At 39.6% G+C, this 24,975-nt stretch overlaps 1 protein-coding gene across 2 annotated transcripts in view; it reads right to left on the reverse strand.

The window, feature by feature from the left end:
• Window positions 1-18,554, reverse strand: part of ABHD3 (abhydrolase domain containing 3, phospholipase) — a 40,751-nt gene extending 22,197 nt beyond the window's left edge. The window contains exons 1-4 of one of the 2 annotated variants that reach the window (XM_063077121.1): window positions 18,332-18,554; window positions 17,760-17,923; window positions 16,483-16,665; window positions 2,814-2,859 (exon numbers count right to left, since the gene is read on the reverse strand). In XM_063077121.1, coding sequence (XP_062933191.1) covers window positions 2,814-2,859; window positions 16,483-16,665; window positions 17,760-17,923; window positions 18,332-18,478 — 540 coding nt within the window. In that variant the 5' untranslated portion in view covers window positions 18,479-18,554. The remainder of the gene's footprint in view (window positions 1-2,813; window positions 2,860-16,482; window positions 16,666-17,759; window positions 17,924-18,331) is intronic. The other variant, XM_063077122.1, reaches the window with a different exon arrangement.
• Between the last annotated feature and the right edge of the window lie 6,421 nt (window positions 18,555-24,975).

Raw genomic sequence — 24,975 nt, forward strand, 5'->3', positions numbered from 1 at the left:
TTCTCCCTAAGTAATCTCAGCCACTCCTGGGTGCCCACTTCTACCTGTGCACTGATAACTCTAGTCTCTCTCTATAGCCTGCACCTCTCACCTGAGGCCAGTCCAGTATATCCAACTGTTTACTGGAAATTTCCACCTGGAAAATCTTAAACACCCTAAACATCTAAAACAGAATTTATCTTTATCGCACCAAAATCTTGTAAATTCTCCTAAATTTCCTATTTCAGCAAATATTACCACCTTTTATGAGCCAGCCTAGTTACAAATGTTACTTGACTCCCCTCTCTTCACTTCTTACAATACACTATTCTTTCTGCCCCATGACTACCACTGATTTTTATTCTCTGTTCTTTATCCCCGCTACATCTGCTTTCAAACTCCAAACTCTGGGTAGGTCTGTAGTAATCACTTTCTAACTGGTCTCCAGCCTCCAGCTTCCTCTCTCTCCAACTCTTTTCTGCACACCACTGCCATGTTCTCTTTCTAAAACATAAACATGATCAAATTATGCCCCTGCTTCAAAATGTCAGTGGCTCGATAATAGGTTTCTCAGGATTCTACACAATTCTTCAAAATCTGTCCCTACCCTTTTGGAAGAAATCTAGCCCTCTAGAACTTCCTGAATGGTAAGAGGGCATATAGCATAATGGTCAAGGACACAATTACACAGTCAGACCACCCGAGTGGTCTAAATCAGCCATTTCTTGGCTGGGGTAAGTTCTTACTTGTCTCTCATGAAAATGGGGATGATGGTGGCTAAATTTACCTAAATCATTTAGTTGTCTCTATTGCTTAGCATTAAGTATGAAAAGACACAACTGATACGTTGTAAGTACTCAATAAATATAAAATTATCATCACCATTATCTAGCCACATGTAAGTAGTTGTTATTCCACGCTCTCTAATACCTTGCTCTTTAGGCTGAGAGAGCCCTTCTATCTCCTTTTCTGGAGGTCCAAAACCACATCCTTCAAGATCCAACTAAATGTTACTTCCGCTATGAAGTTCTCCCACCTGCCCCACACAGTTAGTTACTCCTGCCCTTTGTGCTCTATAACCTTAAGAAATCTTTCTATGGTTACACTTAGCACTGTATTGGGTGCATTTTTATGTACTCTCTCCCACAACTCAAGTTTGACCTCCTAAGGACTAGGGTTGTTTCTCATTAATGTGTAGACAACCTGCCCTATTGCCTTGCACAGGGCTGATATAATAGGCACAACCACAGCTTTGCTGAATGAACAGATCTCTGTTCCTCACTTTATGAGACCTAACAAACTCTGCTTTGCAGCCTAATATTTCCTTGAGAGCCTCAGACCATGTCTTTCCCATCTTTGTGTCCTGGAAGCACCTAGAAGAATGCACAGCAGACAAGAGCTGCTCAAAATGACTTCCTTGGGCCCAGGCCACAGTGACAAATTCAAGTCTTTCCCTTTAGACTACTATCTGTCAACAAGATTCCTAAAGGGCTGGAATAAACAAGGAAAAGTGAACTTCCATATATAACTATTTATTATGAGGCATTTGAGTAAAGCCATAAACATTTTATAACTTTTGCTTTTGAAATCATATTGATTTTGACTCCTTCCACGGCCTAAGTCACTGTAAAGCAAGAGCAAGAGCTCCTTTATTCCCAAGTTCTCATAAAGTGCTGACATTTGTGACATGACTATAAATTTTTATTTCCAGCATGACATAATTATGTATAATCTTAATGTCATTCTCTATCAGTCACTCAAAAAAAAAGTTTTCTTCAATTCTGGTAGAATTGCCTTTGACCTGTTGAAATGGTGAAGGACTAAAAGTTAAAAAGCTTCAAGGAAATTTCAGCATTTGTAGTATTTCTTATTCCAGTTCACAGGTTTAAACATCAGATGGAATGATGATTTTCTAAGAGATGGAAGAACTTCTATCCTAGCAAAAGCTAGGAGTTAAAAAAAAAAGAACCCCAATTTAAATAAAAAAGGTTTAAATAACATTTCCTCTATGTAAACTTTGGCAGGCAAATAAGCATAAAACGTACACACAGTTAATCTGTTTCGAGATAAAAGTAAATTTCTTTTCATAAGTGAAAAAAAAAAAACATCACTGGACTAGTTAATTTGTTTTGTACTAGTTAACTTTTTTATTTTTTTATTTTTTTTTGTCTTTTTTGTGACTGGTAAGGGGATTGCCTCGCACCGCGCTCAGCCAGTGAGCGCACCGGCCATTCCTATATTGGATCCGAACCCGCGGCAGGAGCGTCGCTGCGCTCCCAGTGCTGCACTCTCCCAAGTGCGCCCTCCCAAGTGCGCCACGGGGTTGGCCCTGTACTAGTTAACTTTTAAAGAAAATGTGCATTAAAAATGACGTAGACTAGGGCTGGCCAGTTAGGCCAGTTGGTTAGAGCACGGTGCTGATAACACCAAGGTATAGGGTTCAATCCCTGTACTGGCCAGCCACCAAAAAAAGTCATAAGGAAAAATGAGATAGGTAAGTATATTGATGTTAAAATATATTTATTATAAATAAAATATAAGTAAGTTAACTTACAAAATAGAATCTTAATTATTGTAAAAATAGAAATATATTACACATATTTTATTTACATATAAGATCTGAATGAACATAGACTAAGGGGATTTCCCTGGCTGTGTAATTATGGGTCTTGTAAATTTCCTTTTTTATTTGCTTATCTGTATTTTTCTACAATAAACTTGTATTGCTTACATAAACAAAAGTTTTTTAAATAAAAAGAATATGCTTGTTTTTGTTATAAAACTGGAAGTGATTCTTTTAAAAATTAAGACCATTGACATTTAAATTTACTTACCAAGAGATTCTCCCCTGCCACTCCTCTGTTGTTAAAAACCACACATCTAAAAACCAGGAAAATAATTTTTGTTATTTGTACACATGATTTTTTGCTCACGATACAATATTAAAATTATCTTACTGACACTGATTTAGAGCACTAAAAGATTTTAAAAATCTGTTCTGCAGACATGACAATGTTTGACAACTTCATCTAAATGCACTAAAATACAATTCCAGTTCTCTTAATTCAACATGTGAGTTCAAATTAGAAAAGTGTACATTGAAATAATGTTAATTTTTCCTGCCAAAAGAGCAGCATTTTTTTATTTTTTAAAAGATGACCTGTAAGGTGATCTTAACCCTTGAGTTGGTGTTGTCAGCACCACGCTCTCCCAAGTGAGCTAACCGGCCATCCCTATATAGGGATCCGAACCCGTGGCCTTGGTGTTACCAGCACCACACTCTCCCAAGTGAGCCACGGGCCGGCTCCAAGAGCAGCAGTTTTGTAACTTTTTCCTATGCATATATGTGGGCTCCAATAAGTGTTATTAAAACAATTCTAGTTTAAATGTTTTTGCTTCAAATAAAGGAAAAAATGTATGTATTTGTAACACTAAAAAGTATCTTTTTGAGGGGGAGGGTTGGCTGACAGGTATGGGGTTCTGAACCCTTGACCTTGGTGTTATCAGCACTGTACTCTAACCAACTCACCTAACCGGCCAGCCCAGAAGTATCTATTTATATCCTAAGAAATAGCTCCTGTTCCCTCAAGGCTCAGCAAACACTGAGACTGGAATATTACAAGAGGTAAAAACATTACCACAGGTAAAGCTGCAAGGAGACTGGCACCTGAGCTGGTAGGATGGGTCCCACACTATACTCCTGCCTGGTGTTCAGCTGACCTCGTGGAGGAAAGACTACCTTGTGTTTCCTATGATCCTGTTTGTATCTCCTGGGTAAATGAGTAATGTAAAGGGCCTAGATCAATGTTGGTTCAAGGCAAGTATTCAATGCAAGTTAGCTATTAGTAGCAGTGGTAGTTGGTAGTGTCACGCTAGCTTTAAAAAGTTATTCTGTATTTAAAATATTTAACTCTCATTTAACTTTGTCAGCCATAACCCCAGACGTGTATTTTTTGCCCTCCTAGGACAAAATCCTGACTTGTGTCTGCAGAGGTTCTCATTCATTTACTGAGTCTATTTTCATCTCGATTAAAATTCATTTTGTCTGTTTACTTATCCAATCAATGGAGGCCATTGAAGATTTCCCTTCTTTCAGGTTACTGTTGACCATTGAACATGTTCTAAGCACAATGAACTGACTGCCCTACAGAATACACACTATAACCCTTCTCTCAGATGGGCTAGATTTCAAGGCACACCACCTCCATGCAATGTGGTATTCAGGATATGTTTTGGCAAGAGAATTCTTTCTTGCATCTGAAAAGTCATATAGAAAATTTTATTAGGCCCAACTAAAAGATGAGAAATGTTTGAAAATCTTGGTTACACAATTTGAGAAAAAGCTAGAAATACTACTTCTATTGACTCATCTAAGAAAAATCTTTACTTTTTTTTCCTTTATTTTTTCCCTTTTTTAAATTTTTTTTTTTTTTTTTTTTTGGCAGCTGGTTGGTAAGGGGATCCAAACCCTTGACCTTGGTGTTACAAAGAAATCTTAAATACATTACAAATACAAGCAGAAAAGTTAAAGTAGGCTCAGTTACTCTTACTTTTCTTGCTAAAAAGAATGGCAAGACAGACTAGATGTAAAGAAAATTTAAGTTGGCCACTTGTATTTATTTGCATAAGCACCTAAGTCACACAGGAGTCGGTGCTAAAGGTGATTGTGATCTTGAACCTTGAAGCTCTTAGTCATTCAAAAAAGAACCACTTTTAGAGTATAAACATTAAATAAGGATTAAAATAGTTTTGGAGCAAGATGTCACCATGTGACTGCCACTGAGAGAAGGCAACAGAACTAGTAAGGAGAAAGAAAATGATGATCTGCAAACTCATGAAAAAGCAGCCAATACATCTGGGATTTTCTGCTAAACTGCAGACAGGGACATTTGCACTTTCCTTCAGGCAACTTTGAAACATGGATACTCTGGTATTTCTTGCTAGAGGAGGAACTGCACTGAACTTCTCCATAAGCCTCTGTTCCTGACAATGTTCGACCAGGAGCAGTCATCCTTGTGTACTTGTAGCCTTGGACTTGGGGCAGAGAGATAGATAAGGTGGAATGAGGGCTGCCACTCTGCCCTTGTCTCCCATTCCAGCTGTGATAAGCAACCAGCTTCTTTCATTTAACCCCTTTTCTACCTTGACAGTCATCAGGGAACTTTACATATAAAACTGAAAGAGCTGGTTGTGCAACTACAATTCCAAGCCTTTGCTAACTTCTGTAATAACTCTCTCCAAATAATTTTTGCAGTTTACCCCAAACCATTTTAAAGGGTGTGTATATGAGGAAAACTGTTATTTATGCAAAACTTATTTTTCCTACATATTTTAACTATTTAAATTTTCTTTTCAGGGCCAGCCTGTAGCTCACTTGAGAGAGTGTGGTGCTGATAACACCAAGTCAAAGGTTAAGATCCCCTTACTGGTCATCTTTAAAAGAAAAAAAAAAAAAAAAATTCTTTTCAAACAAAGAAAATATAAATAAAGAGAAGAAATATAAGAGAATAAATCTAGTATAAGAACTTTTTCTGTGACAACAGAACCTGTTAATCAGGGAAGCAGGTGAATCTCCTTTAATGAAAGTTAAATAAAATTCAGAGACTACCTATAGCACAGGGTTTCTCAATCTTTAGCACTATGAACATCTCAGACCAAATAATTCTTTGCATTACAGCTATCCTGTGCATTATCAGATGAGCAGCAGCATCTCTGGCCTCTACTGACTAGAAGCCAATACAACCTGCCCAAGACAATCAAAGATGTCTCCATGGGCGGCAGGTTAGCTCACTTGGTGGAGTGTGGTGCTGGTAATACCAAGATCAAGGGTTCAGATCTCTGTACCATCCAGCCACCAAAAAAAAAAAAAAAAAAAGTGATGTCTCCAGACATTGTCAAATGTTCCTGGGGGAAAAAAGTGCCCCTTGGTTAAGAACCACTCTTACAGTGAGATGGACCAGAGAGCCTTGAATCTGCTCAAGCCCAGGGATCTACCAGATCACAGGTTGTGGTCTTTCCTACCACATGAGTAGGAACAGACTCTGAGCTTGGGCACCTAAGAAAAGCAGTAAGAATTGCATGGGAATAGAGTACCTCTCTAGGCTTAGTTTACAAATCTGTAAGATAAAGAAGTCTTATCAAACAACCTTAAATATTTTCCACTTCTAAGATCCTTCAAGTCTTTGAGTCTAAGAATAAAAACAATAATCAAAGGGTGAAGTGAGAGGAATAGTCAGGATCAGCTAGTCATACTAGATTGATTTCAGATAATAATAACAACAGAAAACATGTAGTAGTGTTTAATAGGTGCCAGATCATTTTCTAAGCACTTTACATGAATATTAACATTGCAATGACTCCTTCACTCATTCACAAACTCATTAAACAAAATATTTACTGAACTAAAGATTGAGTTAGAGCCTGTAGTAGAGAAACAGAATAACAATGTAAGGTTCCTGGCCTCAAGGAGAGTCCAATCTAGTTAGATGGAAATGATATGCACCATATTTTCAGCTGAGTGATTACAACAAAAATGACATCACAAGGCAGTATAGGATTAGATATCCAATGAGTGGTATAGATAATAAATCCCTATTAGGTCAGGATGGGCAAAATTGGTTAGGACAGCCTTCATCAAAAAGTGGCAAAGATTTCAGCAGACGGGAAGTGTGGGATATATTATGAGGAGAACAATGAGAGCAAAGAGGTAAGGTATGAATATGTAAAACGTTCTAAATCACCTTAGTTGAGACATGGTTACATAGAGAAGGATAATGGAAAATAAGGATGGGAAAATAGTTCAGGACCAAAACAGGCCTAAGGTTCTGAACGCCAGGTTAAGAAAAGACGACACAGAGGTTCTGTTTCCAGTAACGTCAGGGGAGATCCTATCATGCCAAGTCTTCAATTGAATAATAACTATAAATTCTTAACAAAACATAAGAGACCAACCAAAAAAAAAAAAGATAGCAGGCAGAAACTGAACGAGAGTTGACACTTGACACTAGGAAGGAGAAAATGTCATTTGGTAAGTTTTCTATTTTTACACCTTTTTTTTTTTTTTTTTTTTTTTTGCCTGAGGAGAGGTAATAGTTGGTATTATTCAATGATAGATAAAAGTCAGATAGAAATGCTCAAAAAACTATAAAACAGAGTTTGATGCAACTGTAGCAGTTGGAAAATGAAGGGGGAAAATCTCAGAAAGGAGACACAGAGGAAGAGCCCTAAATTCTGGATAAAAACTGGGCCCAAATCTCTGGCTGACCCCTCATCTATACAGACATGTAAGTGAGACAGATTCCAAAAAGCCCATTTAAGCCTTAAAAAAACTAGACAGAGACTTCAACTGCCATTTACCACAGAGAAGACAGACTTTGAGTTTAGTCAAGTTATCTGTGTAATAAAACAAATGAAAATCAATACTCTTTGGAAAAATATAACAGAATCCACAGTCTCTATAATAGGTCATTTGAACTGTCCATATCATAATAAAAAATTACTAGGCCATGAAGAAATAGGAAAACATGACCTATACTCAAGAGACAACATAACTGATCCTGAGATGGTCCAGATGTTACAATTAGCAGATGAAGATTTAAAGCAGCTATTATAAGGACATAAAGAAAAAGAAAAAAGCTTGTAAAGAATAAAAAAGTAGGAAATCTCAGCAGAAGAATAGAACCTATTAAAAAATGGAAATTCTAAAACAGAAAAATACAATATCTGAAATAAACAAAAAAGCACTGGATTTGCAAATTGAAGCTCCCATCTAAGGATAAGAGAGGGAGAAAAAGGTCAAAAAGAAAAAAAAAAAAAAACCTCAGTAATCTATGGAACAATATCAAAAAATATAAACACAAGTAATTATGGTCCCAGAAGGAGAAGATAAAGAGAATTGGGAAAAATATTCAAAGAAATAATGGCCAAATATTTTCAAATTTGATACAAAAGACATAAACTTATGATTCAAAAGAGAAAGAGGTGCTGATAGCACCAATGACCAGGGCTTGACCCCCTGTACTGGCCAGCAGCCAAAAAAAGAAAAAAGAAAAAAAAAATAGAAAAAGATGGGCTGGCTGGTTAGCTCAGTTGGGTAGAATGTGGTATTGATAACACCAAAGTCCAGGGTTCAATCCCTGTACTGACCAGCTACCAAAAAAACCAAAATAAATATAATTTTTTTTTTAAAGAGAAAGAAAGGGGGAAGCATAATAGAGGACTAAAAACCCCAGAAAACAAGTAATAGAATGGTATACTTTATAACCATCATATTGATAATTACATCAAACGTAAATGGACTAAAAACTCCAATTAAAAGGTGGAGATTGTCAGACTGGAAAAAAAAGCAAGCCCCAACTATATACTATCTACAGGAAATACACTTTAAATATAAAGACACAAATGTGTTGAAAGTTAAAATATGAAAAAAGATATATCATGAAAACAGTAAGCAAAAGAAGGCTGGAGTGGCTACAATAATATTAGGTAAAGTAAACTTCATGACCAGAGATTAAGAAGGACATTTCATAGTGATAAGTGTTAATTAATAGGAAAGCTAACTATCATAAATGTGTATGTGACTAATAACAGAGCTTCCATATACATGAAGCAAAAATTAACAGAATTAAATGGAGAAATAGAAAACCCACAATCGGTATATATTGATTTTAACACCCTTCTATCAATGAAACAAAAAAATCAGTAAAGTTATAAATAGTTTGAATAACACTATCAACTATACTAATTTACATATATTTAACACTACATCCAACTACAGCAGAACACACATTCTTTTCAAGAAATGATAATACCTGAATATTTCCAACCTTACTAGTCATAAAGGTAGTAAAACAAATTAACATAATTCACATACCTTTTTCTAGAATGTAAAGCTTCAGAAATCAAACACAATAATTAAGAGTATATTACCAACTGTATTACATACCCAACTCATGCTTATCCCATGGTAATGGAGAACAGTGAAAGTCAATTCATAATTCAGGAATCTCATTATCTCTTGTTTCACCTCTTTCCCTACAAAATCTATTCCATGTGTAGGAAACATTACTTGTTTGCCTGTCATGTCTTGAATTTCCCTGATAAAACTGAGTCTCAGTGATACTACAGATATATGTTATCCTGGTAGTCAACAATCATGGGATTTGAGGAGAGGGTTGTTCCCAAACTAAGAGCCCGAGACATCCAAGGGTATAAAACAGTAGTAAAGAAGGGTCTTCAAGAACTATCAACATTTCAAAATGCCTAACAGAAATCATTCATGTATCTGCAGTAAGGCTGTACAGTTGAATCTTAACCCTGTCACACACTAGCTGTTTAATTTTGGTCAAATTACTAACACTGTAGTTCTGCTTTTTGGTTGGTAAAATCGTTAATAATATGTATCTTGGAACTGGGTACATATTACATAAAATAACCTATGTACAGCACCCAGTTTGAGGATAACCATGTGGCAGGCACTCAACAAAGCTAAATTTAATTGTAGAAAAACTAAGTGGCAATTCTGGTTATCTCTTGCTGATCATAAGTTCTAAGTGACCCTATTAATTAAAAAAAGAAAAAATCCAGCAAGTTAATATTCAATTAATGCAGTTTATTTTTTTAGGTATAATATTTCATTGCCTTTTTTGGGGGGCAGCTGGCCAGTAGATGCATCTGAACCCCTGACTGACCGTGGTGTTACAAGGATGTGCTCTAACCAACTGAGCTAAATGGCAAAGCCCCAGGCACAATATTTCAAAACCAGTGGCCACAAGGGAAAAGAGATAAGGTAGTCTTAACGTCAGGAAGCTGAAAACCGTAATATACAACTAGTATCAAGAATTCTCTTTCAGTGATCTCTTATACTATTTTATTGGAATCCTTTCCCCTCCCCTCCACTAGCTCTGATCCTAAAATTTACTCAGCTGCTTTCTGATGTTCTCATATTTTATTTTACTCATTTGAATTCTAGCTGGGTCTCTTTGGCATTTTCGTAGATTTTGTGAACTAAATATCTGGTTGAATTAGTTGACAAAAACCCCTATTTAGGGCCGAGCCCATGGTGCACTCGGGAGAGTGCGGCGCTGGGAGCGCGGCGACTCTCCCGCCGCGGGTTCGGATCCTATATAGGAATGGCCAGTGCACTCACTGGCTGAGTGCCGGTCACGAAAAAGACAAAAAAAAAAAAAAAAAAAAAACCCTATTTAATAACAAAAGTACATTTATAGTGCTCATAACTAACAGGAGCTGTTGTTCCAGTGTCATAGGTCACTGCTGAAAACTTTACTACCTAAAACAGAGTCAGAGACATGTACAAGTATTACAGGATGGTGTAGATTCCAGTGGCCACTCTACCTTCACAGGCATGTCCTTCCTTTTCCCTGGACCACCCGTTGCCTGGCCAGGCACACTGCTGTCTCTGGGCTCTCTTTTCCTCCCGGTAATAGGGCCTAGGCAGTAAAGTACCTCATTTCCATCTGACTAGACTAGAAGAATGAGGTTAATTCCCTAAGTCAGAAAATGGCCCTGATTCACCCCTTATGGTTTCATAGCTAATACTCTTTAAATGTTTGTTGTGGGCCAGGTACTAGTCAACAATCTTTATATACATTACATGCAATCCTCACAATCCTATGAGGTGTAGGTATCATTAGATGAGAAAACTGAGGTGCAGAGAGATTAAATAATTTGTCTGTAGATACAAAGGTAGTGTGTGACAGAGCTGGAATCTGAACCCAGGCAGAGCTGACTCAGGAATCCACTTAACCATCTCACTATGCTGCTTGGCGCTATCTAAGCTAGTAACATTCAAGTCTCTCTTTCCAAAGAAGATGGGTGCTCTGAACATAGAGTACCCTTTGAGGGCATGCAACTCTGATAAAAAGAGCTTTGTCCCTGAAAGTTTGTTAATCAAGATATTATTTTATAGCAGAATATCTAACAGTTCCCTAGAGAACGGGACCAATTATCAGTATCCACCATAACATTTTTCAGAATACCATTAAATAAGCTAAACCCTTCATTCAGTGATTTCTAATACGCATTACTTTATCTAGCTAGTCTCATGAATAATCAGTTAACTGTTTTATTCCCCAAATTTTAAAAAGTTATGTTAAAAACAAAAAAAATGAGTTAAATTGCTTTAGATTGGGAGAGGTAATCAGAACTCACCCTTTTGTTTCACTGAATTATTTGCCTTAGTTCAGCCTCCCCCATCTTTTCTCCCTTAGGAAGTCTGCAGATGACTCCCTAGGGCACCTCTAGTGCTGCAGGAAAAGCTAAATGTCTTCTAAACCTACAGTATCCATTGCTGCTGCCTCCCCTAAGTAAAAAATTCTTAGGCTCAAACACCAAATTTAAAGTACATAAACATTTTAAAGCAGTCAAATTTTAACCACTTTAAAATCATCTCCCACTCTGAATCTCTCTCAAAAAGATACACAATGGATAATGGCATCTTTGCTCTCAATAGGTGGGCTCTGCAGTGAAGAATAAAGAATTTTGATCTTGCCAAACCACTTAAAAAATCAGTGCTTTCCCTAAGAAGTTAAAAAAAAAAAAAAACTGTGGCAAGAGGGTAAGAAATTTCTTGAAACACAAAAGTCTACAATTTTGAAAAAAATCCCTCAATTGATCCTTCTGCCCTCTTCTAACAGCTCTCTTGTTTCTTTCCTTTCTCTGTCAAACTTACCAAATGTGGGATCCCTCCTGCTCCCATCTGCTGAGGTCAACTTAACTCCCAGAGGTGTGGCTTCCTTTCTCATTGCCCTACTGTAATCTTTGCAAATTTGCTTTATCTGTCCTCATTCTCCTTGCCCTTTCAGTTGCATCTGACACTGCTGACCTCCTCATTCCCTCCATAAAATGTCCCTCCTGGTAATTTTGATATTCTAGAGTCCTGGTACTTCCAACTCTTTGAACAGTCAGTGGCAGAGGCTGCCAGTTATCCCCTAATATCCATCCTTCCATTCTTCCTCAGTAACAGAACCCCAATTTTAGTTGGTACTTGGCTGCCCAAAAGAAAGATGTATTTTTCAAGCTTCCCTTGCAGCTAAGAGCAGGCCAATGTTATATAAGCAAAAGTGGTGTACACAACTGCAGGAGGCATCCTTAAAGGAAGCTGGGGAACTTTCTATTCTCTTTTTTTAAACCCTTCTTGGATGTTAGAATGCAAATATAATCAATAGGGCTGAAGCATCAAGCCATGGTCCACCTTCTTGGACTTTTCTTTCTTTTTTTTCTACCCACCTTGCCTTTGCCAGGCTAACCTTTTTGGATTTTTACATGAGAGAAAAATAAACTTTTATCTTGTTTAAGACACTGTTATTTTGAGTTCTGTGTCACTTGCAACCAAACCTGGTCCTTCCTAATGCATACTTTTCTACTACTATATACTCTTTGTCACTTCAATGAGATTGTGTGCTCCTTAGGAATTCTGATAATGACTGACCTAGATCTCAATGAATTTACTAATATGTAATTCTGGATGGGTCACTCTTTTTAATTTTAGTTGGGGATGGAATACAATGGTAAACAAAGACTCTTAATAAAGAAGATCAAGGTAAAAGATGATTCAGACGTTGCCACAGTTACTGTTTTTGTTGTAGTACTGGAAATCAATTCAGAGAATGGGGAAAAGATTGGAGAAAATAGGATATTATTCAGGTACATAAAATAATACCTATTAGGCTATGCTACTGAATGAAGATTTTTTTTTTGGCTCCTGGCCGGTACAGGGATCGAAGCCTGGACTTTGGTGTTATCAGCACCACGCTCTAATCAACTGAGCTAACCAACCAGACCTGAAGATTTTTTAGAAAAGAAATCTTGAATGAATGGGTAAGATTTTTAACTACTTTATTGCTCATATAGGTGTAAATTATCAGAGGGAGCTACCTTTTCTCCAGTCCTCTGGCTTCCATGAAGAGGGCTTCTCTCTGAACACATTCCTGGCCTCCTGGCTTTTCTTACTTTATTCACTCTCCAGGAGGTGGAAGACTTAACTAGTAGATAAAATTTGTAAGCGTTTGTCTGACTCGGCAATTTTCTCCTCTTGGGGGCAGGTCTATCCAACACAGTACATACGGCAATCTGCCAGTGAAGATGGACAGTGTAGGCAGGCCAAATGTTCCCCATCCAATTCTATTTACTTTTGACTGACTTAGTAAAGCATTTGCTTATGATTATCTTAAACAAACTTTAGCCTGGTTTCCATCCCATCCATTATTAATTTTGAATTAGTGGACCTCAAAAGAAAAGTACTATGTTTTTGTTAGTTTTCAGGTACAAGAAAAAAATTGTTTAACATCAACAATAAACTCTTACGTTTCATCTGTCTTTACGCTAAGAGATTTTCTCTAATGTCTAAATCATATCTCACCAGTAAAGCATCAACAGTTTCCAGGAGACCTGACAGAATTCACAACCCTCCCTATACACTCAACCTTTTTATTATTATTATTATTATTTATTTTTTATATTTTGGGGTGGCTGGCTGGTAGAGGGATCCAAACCTGTGCCCTTGGTATTATAAGGCTGTGCTCTAACCAACTGAGTTAATCAGCCAGCCTAAACACTCAGTCTTTACACAAGATAGTAACTGGGGCCAGATGGCAAGAGCACCCCCATGCTACAGGGATGTTCATATTGTCTATAAACCTCCCTTGCTAATAGACATTATAACATCCATGAATTCCTGAAAGGAAGCTAGATGTTTATATTTCCTAAGAGGTAGGTTTGTTTGTACTTACTCTTCTAAATTATAAAAAATGTTCTACTCTGATCTGGAAATAGAAGATGATGGACGTTAAGATAAACATTTTTTAAAGACCTGCTTTGTACAGGGCATCAAAGTAAAGAATTTTACATATTCTAACTAAAGCCTCTGAAGTAGATGAGAAAACCGTGATGGGGAAGTTATATTAACTGCCCAGGGTCACTCAGTAAATGACAGTTCCAATATTTAAATCCAGGTCTGACTCAATCCAGGCTCATGCACATTTCACCATATTACACAGCCTTCCACAAGCTTACCTGCTAGATCCCATGCTATGGGATCAATGACTTAGATCTGTTTGTCACCTAAGGATGCAAGCCAGTCTTCTGCCCAACTTCCAAATCTATTTTTTACCTCAATGGTCTTTGAAACTACTTGGCTCTCTGTGGTAGACTGCAAAAATATTTTGCAGCTCTTCCTATCAAGAGGTGGAGTCTATTTCCCTACTCTCTGACTCTGGGCTGGCCATGTGACTTCCTCTGACCAGTAGAACATGGCAGAAGTAAAACTGTGGGAGTTCTCAGCTTGAGCCTTAAAAGGCCTTGCAGCTTCTACTTTTGCACTCTTGGAACCTTCTGCCACCAAATGAACAAGCCTGGGGTGAGACTGATTGTGCATTAGAGACCACGTAGAACTGAGATGACTCCTTTCAGCCAAGGGCCCCCAAGCACATAGCTGTCCTGGCTGCTGACCACAAATTCACAAATGATCCAGCCAAAGCCAGAAGAACCACCCAGCTGAGCTCAGCCCAAATTGCCAGCCCACAGAATTGTGAGTAGAATTGTTGTTGTTTTAAGCCAGTAAGTTTTGGGGAAGCTTGCTATACAGCAAAAGTTACAGATACAGCCTTTTGGACTTAGATTTAGAGACTCCTTGTAGTTAGGGCCAGCCTGTGGCTCACTTGGGAGAGTGTGGTGCTGATAACACCAAGGCCATGGGTTTGGATCCCTATATAGGAATGGCTAGTTTGCTTGCTTGTGAGAGCCTGGTGCTGACAACACCAAGTCAAGGGTTAAGATCCCATTACTGATCATCTTTTTTTAAAAAGAGACTCCTTGTAGTTAAAAATAGATGGGAATAGGCTCAAAGACCATTGAAAAGTTTACTGACAATGGCTTACTCATCCTTTCTCTTTCCTTCAAGGCCAGTCTATTAGAGCTCCTTAAACCTAAACAGGCTGTATCTTCAAGCAATTGACAATGAACTGGCCCAGACTTCTCTTTCATATGCTCCTTGAGGCAAGAACAGCTTCTCACAACTCTTTGTATACCCTCATAGTACCTAGCACAAAGCCTTCCTTATATCATACATCCTCAGTAAAATTTCTGAATCAATAAAGGAGAGACAATTTTAACTCCTACAGAAGCTAAAACCTTCCAACTGCTTCAAAGCATAGTATAATGATAGCCTTGGTAATAAAATTTGGCAATTTTTACAAGCAATGGACAAAAGCCATGAGTACTGGCAACTCCAGGACTTATGAAACTCAGTCCATTAGTTTTAACTACATAGTTTTAAAAAGCAGCTTCTAGGTCTTGGGGACAGGTCAGGCCAAATCTAGAATCAGCAATTTAAATATGTACGAAAGGCTTTATGCTCTTCTATACCTTCTGAGCATGTCTAAGTGGTAGCTAAAAAACTGGAATCATTCCTCACATCTAACTGGATGGTGTTTAAAGAAGGAATAATGATGAATTCCTGTTACTGCTTAGCAAATTTCTAGAACACCGCAATTCCATAATTCTAGAACACCATAATTCTGGAACACTTAATCATAGTTTCTGAGAGAATGTCATTTCAAAAACAAAATAGGCTTTATCTGTATCTATGTCTATATCTATAAAATTGAATTAGCTATTACAGCACTTTCCCCTTTACATCAAAATGTTTTTATTAACATAAACTCAACATCAGTTTTTCACTCAAAGAAGTGTTTCAAATTTAACAAAAGATATAACTGCTTTAAACGCAACTCACAGAGTGTTCCATTACATAGCTGTCATTAGCTAAAAAAGATTTAGGCACAAAAAAGCATTGTCTTTCACAACAACCTTGCTTTAAGATTCTAAAGCTGAATCTGAAACTTAAAGTTGCTAAGTCACTTGCAAAAAATTAAATTGCACCTGGTGACTGAACTACATAATGGTTATTCAAAAATGCCGTGGCATTATCAGCTGCATACTAGCCATGTGCACATACAAATTCAGGTGGACGGGAGAGGAATGGATCCTTGTCCACCTTTGGAATGGACCTATCTTTGGAAAAACAAGGATGACCTACAAGCTGATTCTGAATATCTTTTATATTTGAGATCTGAGTTAGGGAGACAAGATTAGTAAATCCAGGGCCCAAATATGGAGTGTGACTTGAAGGCCACTGTGTACTCTCTCAGAGGTTTGTAATTGCTGTTCTCCATAGCACTATCTCCAGTGGGGTCTACTGCTTCTCAGACCTGGGGCAGCTGTCAACTCTCAGGTGATCTAATAACATTCATTTATTCAACCTAAATCTGCCAAGTGCCTACTATGCTAAATTCCATTTCTTTTGAGATAATTCAGTTATGCATCTTCCTGAAAAAAGAGGGAAAAGAGGCAGAGAAAAATAATAATTTAGGAGATTGCTAATCCATGCAAAAAATAAGAAGTATTTCTGAAAAAAACATGTAAATATATTTGTATTTCATTTAGGATGAATTAAGTGAAAAATGGAAAGCAATCTTTCACTGGTACCTGTATCCTAAGTCTTCACTGAGATGGATCATATGAAGGATATACGATTCCTTGCTTGTTCCGGTGAGGCCAGGCAATAATAAAATAGTAGGTCTGATGCTAGTATCCATATAACATGTACTGTTATCATTATCAAACCAGTCCAGTGAAATCTGTCCTCCATCTGCAGTTTTAATAAGTTCACTGAAAGGAATAATTCAAAAGACATTACTCATTAAGTGTTTCAAGTCCTGTTTTAATTTTAAGTGTTTTAATTTCATAAGTATATGACCTTATTTGGTCATCTCAAAATAACTTTTTCAGCATTCATTAACACACACATATCTATCTATACCTACGTATCACTTTCTTTCACTACAAGGATGTATAGTACAATGAAGATTGTACTATAAAGTATTTCCGGCAACCCCAATAAAAGGTAGCATATAAAAATGAACTTTGAAGCATGTCAAATATTCATCTTAATTATTTTCTCATTACTGTAAAATACCCAGCGTTTAACCCTTATTTGATTGAGGTCACCCAAATAACTGAACAGGGAATAATGAATAAGTGAAATGCTGATTTGATCAATGCTTTAGCTCTTTTGGTTCAATAATGCAGTCTCCCCACAGAGTATATTACAAATTTTGTTTCTTCAATAATTCAAAGTACTTCTCACATAGCATCTATGAACTTACAGAATTTTCCCAAATAGTGCACGTTTCAGACAACAAAAAGATCTCCAGAAGGACTAGATGACTCAGGGAAATTAATAATAGGCACCATTTAAATCTCCTGGTTATTGATATATTCTGGACCGTATCTTTAACGCCTCAAGGACATTATCACCAAGAAACCATTTGCTTGTCAATTGTCAATATGAAGCCCTTTTACAAGAGTCCATCACACAAAACCAGAGTTAATTGGCATCTTTCTCACCCCTACCCCAGTATCTGCTACACATCAATGAATTGGTGCATATCATCAAAGGATATCGATGCTCAGGGGCAGATGCATGACAAACTGGAAAACAGACACCCCCAAACACTTCTCTCTTCTTTGAAATAAACCATTTACATCAGGGTGCAAAAAAGGGGTGGTGGGAGGGCCAATACCTGACTATTTTCCAGCAGCTGGGAGTGGAGTGGGAAACACATCTTCCATTTCATTCCCTCTTTCTGTTCTACGAGTATAGACTTACTAAACCAAAAGTTCTATTAACCGGGAACTAGGAGTATGAAAACCAACAAAATCAGCAATTTTGAAGAAATGACTGAAAATGGGAATTTACTTACTTCCTGTACTGCACCAGGGGCTTGGAAGTGATGAGCGGTCTCAGCAGGGTCTGTCCCCGACTCTCCCAGCACCAGACCGTCGGGTAGTACGTTTCTGTCACCACGGGACAGTGGTCCTGAAGGAAGCGGCTGAAACTCTCACCCCCCGTCACTAACCGGGGTTTCTGAAGGGAAAGCCATTATCAGTGAAGGGTGCAGAACACTGCGAAGTTTCTGCCAACCGTCAATCAGAAACCAGCACAGACTTGTCCCTCGCGCGCGCGATCACATCTCCTTCAGGAAGACTGTCGCAAATAATTCAGTCACAACGGACTTTTGATCAAATCTCTCGAGGGAAAGGCAAGAGTGGCGGTAAAGAAGTCACTCTCAAAAGCAGCCTGCAGGGCTCGCGAACGGTGACAGGGCAGCGCCGCCGCGCCGAGGTCAGCAGGGTCCGGGCTGCGGCCCGCGGCCCCGGCCGGCGCTCCCACGCGCGGTCCCGGGGCGGCCGGCACCCGCCCCTGCCAGCTCGCGGCAGCCTCGCTCCCCGCCGCGCCGCCCGCGGCCCCGTGCCCCTGCGCGCCCCGGCTCACCTTGGCGATGCTGCTCAGGTAGAAGCAGGCATAAGCGACGCTGAAGCCCAGGATCAGCGAGAAGCCCACTCCCGAGCCCAAGAACCCCACCGGCACTTGGTGCTCCAGGTAGAGGGAGAGCTCCCGGGAGAGCATGCGTAGGTCCATGGCCGAGCCCGGCGCGCCGGTCCTGCGGCGGGAGGCGAGCCAGCCGGCCGGCGGGCCACGGCGGGCTGCCGCGGGCCACAGCGGGCGACGGCGGGCGCTGCGCCGCCGCCCCTCCACTAGAAGAGCGCGGCGCGACTGAGCGCCGCTTCCGCCGACGGGCGCGGCCCAGCGGCCCCTGGAGGCGTAGCCCGGTCCGCCCGCCGCCGCCGGCTCCGCCCCGGCTTCCCGGAGCCGCCCCCACCGCCCGCCACTCAGGAACCTTCCAGAGGCGCGGTTCCAAAAGGCGGGCGGACTGGGGACTCCCGACCAGGTGTCGTCCGCCCGGGTGGGCTCCAAGAGTGGGGAGAGAGCGTGAGTGGGGAACGAAACCGGCCTGGCCGCGCTGCTTCGGTCCCGGGGGCACGCACCTGCCCGGTGACCTTGAACGATTCCGCTTGGCCGGGGATCTCGGTAAAACTCACGCTTTAGGGTGCCCCGGAAGTGTGCCTTGGATTTAAGGATTTGGGGACTTAATGCCAAAGATATGTCAGAGTGAAAGAATCCTACAGCCCCCCAGGAGTTTGTGTAGCCCCCGAAGACGATCCAAAGAAACATTCTATGAAGGAACGTTTAATAACAGTGAGGACAGTCATACATAACTTTAAATCTCTCTGTGAATCTTTTTAGTGGGTAAGTGTGACTTACTTAAATGAGAGTGGTTCCTGAGAATGAAAAGGTCAAGAATAGGAAATGGGATTTAGTAATGTCAAAAGCCAATTCGTAGTTCATTTTGAACTTACAGACTTATAGAAATTTACACCAATGACCTCATGTACAGACAAGAAATTATGAGGTAGGTTCTCTGAGGTTTTTATGGCAACATGACAGAAGTCAGAAGACATGCTGGCAGGAGGCAGCTGAAAAGGTTAGAAGACTTACCGATTATCATAGTAAGCAATCTGTTGTGAACACCTCCCTCCAAGAGCTAGCAAGAATGGCAAGACTTAGGCAAAAGAAAGGTAGGGGCCTGTCTAGACTATGAAAAAATTCACAGAATTATAAATTAATGATATAACTTAGTGATGGGGAAATGCGAGGGGCCATAAGTGAGCAATTTGTTTGTCTTCAATCTGGTTATTGCGACTTGATGGTTGCTGGTACTCGGAATAATTCAATTAGCGTTTTTTTTTTTTCTTTTTTTAAATCTGTAGAATAATAATTTCTACTTTATACAGTTGCTGAGAGGACTAAGTGAAGTAATGCATTTACTAGATTTCCTTAAGCATAAGTAATTCTCACTCTCTACTTCTCACACCTGAGCACACACAACACAGACGCACATGTTGGTTGCCCTACTTGACACCTTACATACCTTGCATGCCAACAAAGTTTGTAATGCCTGCACTTGTCTTCTGCCCTGCCTACCAGTAATGTGTGTATATTTCATTTTGCTTAAGTTTAAAATGAAAATATTATAAAATAAAATATTTGTCTTAACTTGGGCTGCTTTAACAAAATACTATAGACTGGATAGCTAAAACAACAGACATTTATTTCTCATAGTTCTGGAGGCTGGAAATCCAAGATCAGGATGTCAGTGTGGTGAGGTTCTGACAAAGGCCCTCTTCCTGCCTTGCAGAAGGCTTTGTTTTTGCTGTATCTTCCCATGGTGGAGAGAGGAAGCTCTGGAGTGTGTCTTCCGGGGCTCTACCTTCACAACTTCTTCTAAACCTAATTATCTCCTGAAGGCCCTACTTCCTAGTACCATCACATTGGGGATTAGGGCTTCAATGTATGAATGGGGGATGCCACAGACATTAAGTCCATAACAGTATTTCATAGACTTCATGGCATGTGGAAAGTGTGCTGACCTGGGAGCCAAAAACAACTCCGAACTCATCTGCCACGCTCCCTCTCCCTCTCCCTCCCCTCTCTCCCTCTCTCCCTCTTTTGCTCTCTCCCTCTCTTCCTCTCCAGGTGGTCTGCTTGTACCTGCAGGCTGCCTACCTTTTCCACCATGAGTAGAAGCAGCATGAGGCCCATGCCAGATGCAGCTGTCCCAGAATCATGAGCCAAATAAACCTCTGTTCTTTATAAATTACTCAGTTTCAGGTATTCTGTTATAGCAACACAAAACAGACTAATACAGGGGAGGTACCAGATGCAGTAGTAACACAGGTCCTTAGTAGCAAGCAGCAAAAACCAATTTGGCTTACTGTAAGCAGAAAATAAATTTATTAAAATGGCATTTGGTAGCTGATGATATCTCCAGAAGGGCCAGAGAACCAGACTTGGAAGTTAGGAACAATGCCTTTAAAAGTTGTGGAGCTGGTCCTGCCCCTGTTGGGCTCCACTGGATGGTTTTTGGCATCCACACCAGCCACACTGGGGCTGGGCTCTGCTCTGAACCCTGACACTGTTACCTCTGGCAGTGGGGTGCTGTCACCTCTGTCTCCTTGCTACAATGGATTCCTTTGTAACCCCTGCCACTTAGCTTCACTGTCTCTTCATTAAAAGTCTGTTGTGGGGCCGGCCCGTGTCTCACTCGGGAGAGTGCGGTGCTGATAACACCAAGCCCAGGGGTTCAGATCCTATATAGGGATGGCCGGTTTGCTCACTGGCTGAGCGTGGTGCTGGCAACACCAAGCCAAAGGTTAAGATCCCCTTACCGGTCATCTTAAAAAAAAAAAAAAAAGAAGTCTGTTGTGAGTGGAACTGACTAGTGCAGTCTAGGTTATATCTCGGCTTCCTCCCTGCTGTAAAAGTAGGAAAACAAGTATCTGGTATTTTCAGCTTCTGCAGTGGGGAATAATCATATAGGAAGGGTTCCTGAGACACAGATGAGAGTTCAGATGCAGGACAGCCTATAAAATGCAAACGTCTATGTCAAGCATACAATGGGGCAACTTAACAGCTGCAATCAACAGTCTAAGGGAGATCAGAGAAGAATTCCTGAAGGGGACGTGAGCAAATGCCTAGTTAAAAGATAGGAAGGTAAAGAGTTTCTATGAGAGGAGGGAACTGCATACACAAGAGTCTGAAGATAGAAGGGAAGCAAGTGAGATGAGTTTCTATAGAAAACGAGTGGGCAGAGCTGGGATTTGAACCAAAGACTAGATGCCTCCAAAACCTGTTTTGGTAACTACAATGCTACATTACAAAATCTTGTTAGCTTTGTGATAAAGAAACAAAGAAAGGAAATACTTACTTCAATTTTTTGCTTAAATTATATCTGTATTAGTCTGTTTCTGTTGCTTATAACAAAATACCTGGAACTGGGTAATTTATAAAGAAAATGAAATGTATTGCTTAAAGTTTCAGAGGCTGGGACATCCAAAGTGAGGGTCTTGGTGGTGACTTCAGTGACACAGGGTATCACACTGTGAAATGACAGAGCCGAGAGAGCAGAAACAAACTAACCTCCTCCTTCACTCTCTTTTTAAAGCCCTCCGAACCATGCCCGTGACCACCATTTTTCATCCATTCACCATGGCATGGACCTAGAATCTAATCACCTCTTCAAGGCACCATCTTTCAATTACTATAATAGGATTTCCCACCCTCAACAGTTACAGTGGGGATTAAGTTTCTAATACATAAAACTTGGGGAACACAATTCAAGCTTCAGGGAGTTTTTGGGGGTGTAATTCAGTCCACTACAATCTCCGTGAATATTTAAGCTATAACAACATACTTGCTGTGTTTTTTTAAATGCTATGTTTATTTTTTAAAAAATTCTGATCAAGCCTATATTTAAAGCAACAGAGCTAAAGCAAAGGAGTCAGCCTTTATAGCTTGGTATAAAATGTTAATGAAGCCCTTTGTCACTTTTTTTCTCTAACTCTGTTATTTGTATTTCATAGAGAAATCAGAATGTGTTGTAGACTCTAAGGTGACTCCCAATGATCTCTGCCTCCTGGTGCCCTTCTCCTTGAGTACAGGTGGGATCTGTGACTCACTTCTATCCAATATAATATAGTGAAGGTGATGGGATGACATCACTCCTGTGATTACACTTTGCTATAAAAGACTCCATCTTAGCAGACTGATGGTTTATTGGTGGTTATGGGCATGGGTCTGATGGCTTTAGAAGGAGAGTGAGTGAGGAAGTTAGTCTCTCTCTATGTTCAAGCCACTGGCCATGTGACAACCTGTATTGCTGTGAAGAGTCACCACCCACAAACAAGGCCCTCACCAGATGTGTTGCCTGGACTTTGGACTTGTCAGCCTCTGAAACTGTAAGCAATAAATTCTAAATTACCCAGTTTCAGGTATCCCCATTGTAAGCAACAAAAACAGACTAATACAGAATATTTTTAATTAGTTATAGATTTCAGCTCTTTCAATTAACCTTCAAAATTAAGAAACCCATTAAGAGATTTTTGGTTTTTTCCTTATAATTCCCTTTTTTTAAATTGTCACAATAAACATTCATTAATTTTTAATCTGTAAAAAAGGTCTTTTTTTTTTTTTAACCAGAAAACTAAATATAAAGGCATACCTCACATGAAAAGATATACAGATAACTAAAAGTAAGAAAGGACAAAACATTTTAAGATGTAAAGGATGATGAGTTTTAGACAGGAATGCATCTCTACAAATTTCATGTAATATACCATATTTAATTGAAGTATATTATATTAAAATACAGAAAATGCACCTGTAAAAAATATAATTAGCTCCAGGAAGATACAAAAGAAACTGAAACTAGTGGTTGCCTCCGGAGAGTGAAAATGGATTGCCGGATATGAAGAGTAGGAGGGAAATTTGCTTTTCTCTAAATACCCTTTTATACTTTTAAAATTTTGTATCATGTTTTTATGCCTTTTAAGTTTTGTATCAAGCTACTATTAATATAGTAGCTTAAAAGAAAAAGGTAAAAAGAACTTTATTAGTTACCATTGTTTCAGGATGGAAAGCTAAACCATAAAAAGAATCTTACCTTTAATCTTATAAACCTTTGAGGAATATATCATTCACTGTCTAGGAGCTGTAACAAGATCTGTGACGGCAATGATGCTTTAGTGAAATTTTCATGAGCACACTGTACAAAATATGTTGTAAATGCGAATACTGATGAAGCTCTACTGCTGTCCCACCTGTGTCACTTTGCTAATAATCCCATAAACATTATTGTGTTTTGATTTTACAGGAAATTCATTGTCACATGCCTTACAGGATGGAATTTGGAGAAAATATTTACTAGGAACAAAAACACAGCTCGTCTGTAGCTGTGGCTTTGCTCAGAGCAACAGGATGTTGAGTAGCGCTTTCCCTCTTGCTTTGGGATTGATGAATACATTCTATATCCATGCACAAAGGTGGCAGGTACTAAAAGCTGGGGATCTACACAGAGCTCTAGAATTTACTGAGAAATGTCTGAGCTGGCCTCATCACCCAAAGCCATCACTCTAGTTGCCTCTTCTTCCTCCAGCCTACATAAACAGACTAGAGAGAGAGAGATCATCAGAGTTTTGAATTGTTGGCCTGGGAGTTTCATTGAAAATGTCATCTTTGTGGAGGGTGCACAAAAGCTAGCAGTCTTGGAGGTGAATGTATGAGTTCCAAGGTGGGAGTGGGGAAAAGAAGGGAGTGGGTTATAGGTGTAGAGTAGGTGGGTCTGCAAACCACCCCACTGCATGGTTTCTAAGAGACCCACTCTGCTCAATATCTTCTAATTACCTCCCTCAGTTTTCTCTCTACATCTTACTTCTTCAGACATGGGAGTAAAGAAAGCTTCTTAGATGTTCAGCCCCATCAAACCTGTAGGTGGGGCCGAGCCCGTGGCGCACTTCGTAGAGTGCGGCGCTGGGAGCGCTGCGACGCTCCCGCCGCGGGCCGGATCCTATATAGACCTGGCCAGCGCTGGGAGCGCTGCGACGCTCCCGCCGCGGGCCGGATCCTATATAGACCTGGCCGGTGCACTCACTGGCTGAGTGCCGGTCATGAAAAAGACCAAAAAAAAAAAAAAAAAAAAAAACCTGTAGGTGACTCTGGCCCCAGCTGTCATTTGGCGGCAGCCACACGAGACTCCAAGCAAGAACTGCCCAGCTGAGCCCATTCAACCTACAAAAATCTGAGAGGTAATTGTAATTAAGTTACTAAATTTTGGATGGTTTCTTAAGCAGCAATAGTTAACCAAAATTGTGGCCAACTCTTATCTGAGATATTTGCAAAACAGCTCAAATCCAGCCACCTTCCTTGGTGTTAGTAAACAAAGTACCATATGGAATCATATAAGTCAGTAACTAATTTTTAATGTATTTTATAAATACTGGTCCTCAATGGATTAGAAGTATTAATAACCTCAAAAACAGGCCCTTTAATACAGATAATTTGTGAAGCACTGACTTAGAATTTCTCATTTCTAATAGGTCTTCTGCATTATATTTGCCACTGATGAAAGTTTCAAAACAAAATTTTCATGTATACACCATTTACAATAGCAACCTAAATATGAGATATGTAAGAATAAACCCTTTTTTAAAAAATAAAGATTTGTAAGACCTTTTGGAGAG

The sequence above is a fragment of the Cynocephalus volans genome, chromosome 13, assembly GCF_027409185.1.
Source record: "Cynocephalus volans isolate mCynVol1 chromosome 13, mCynVol1.pri, whole genome shotgun sequence".
Taxonomy (NCBI): Eukaryota; Metazoa; Chordata; class Mammalia; order Dermoptera; family Cynocephalidae; genus Cynocephalus; species Cynocephalus volans.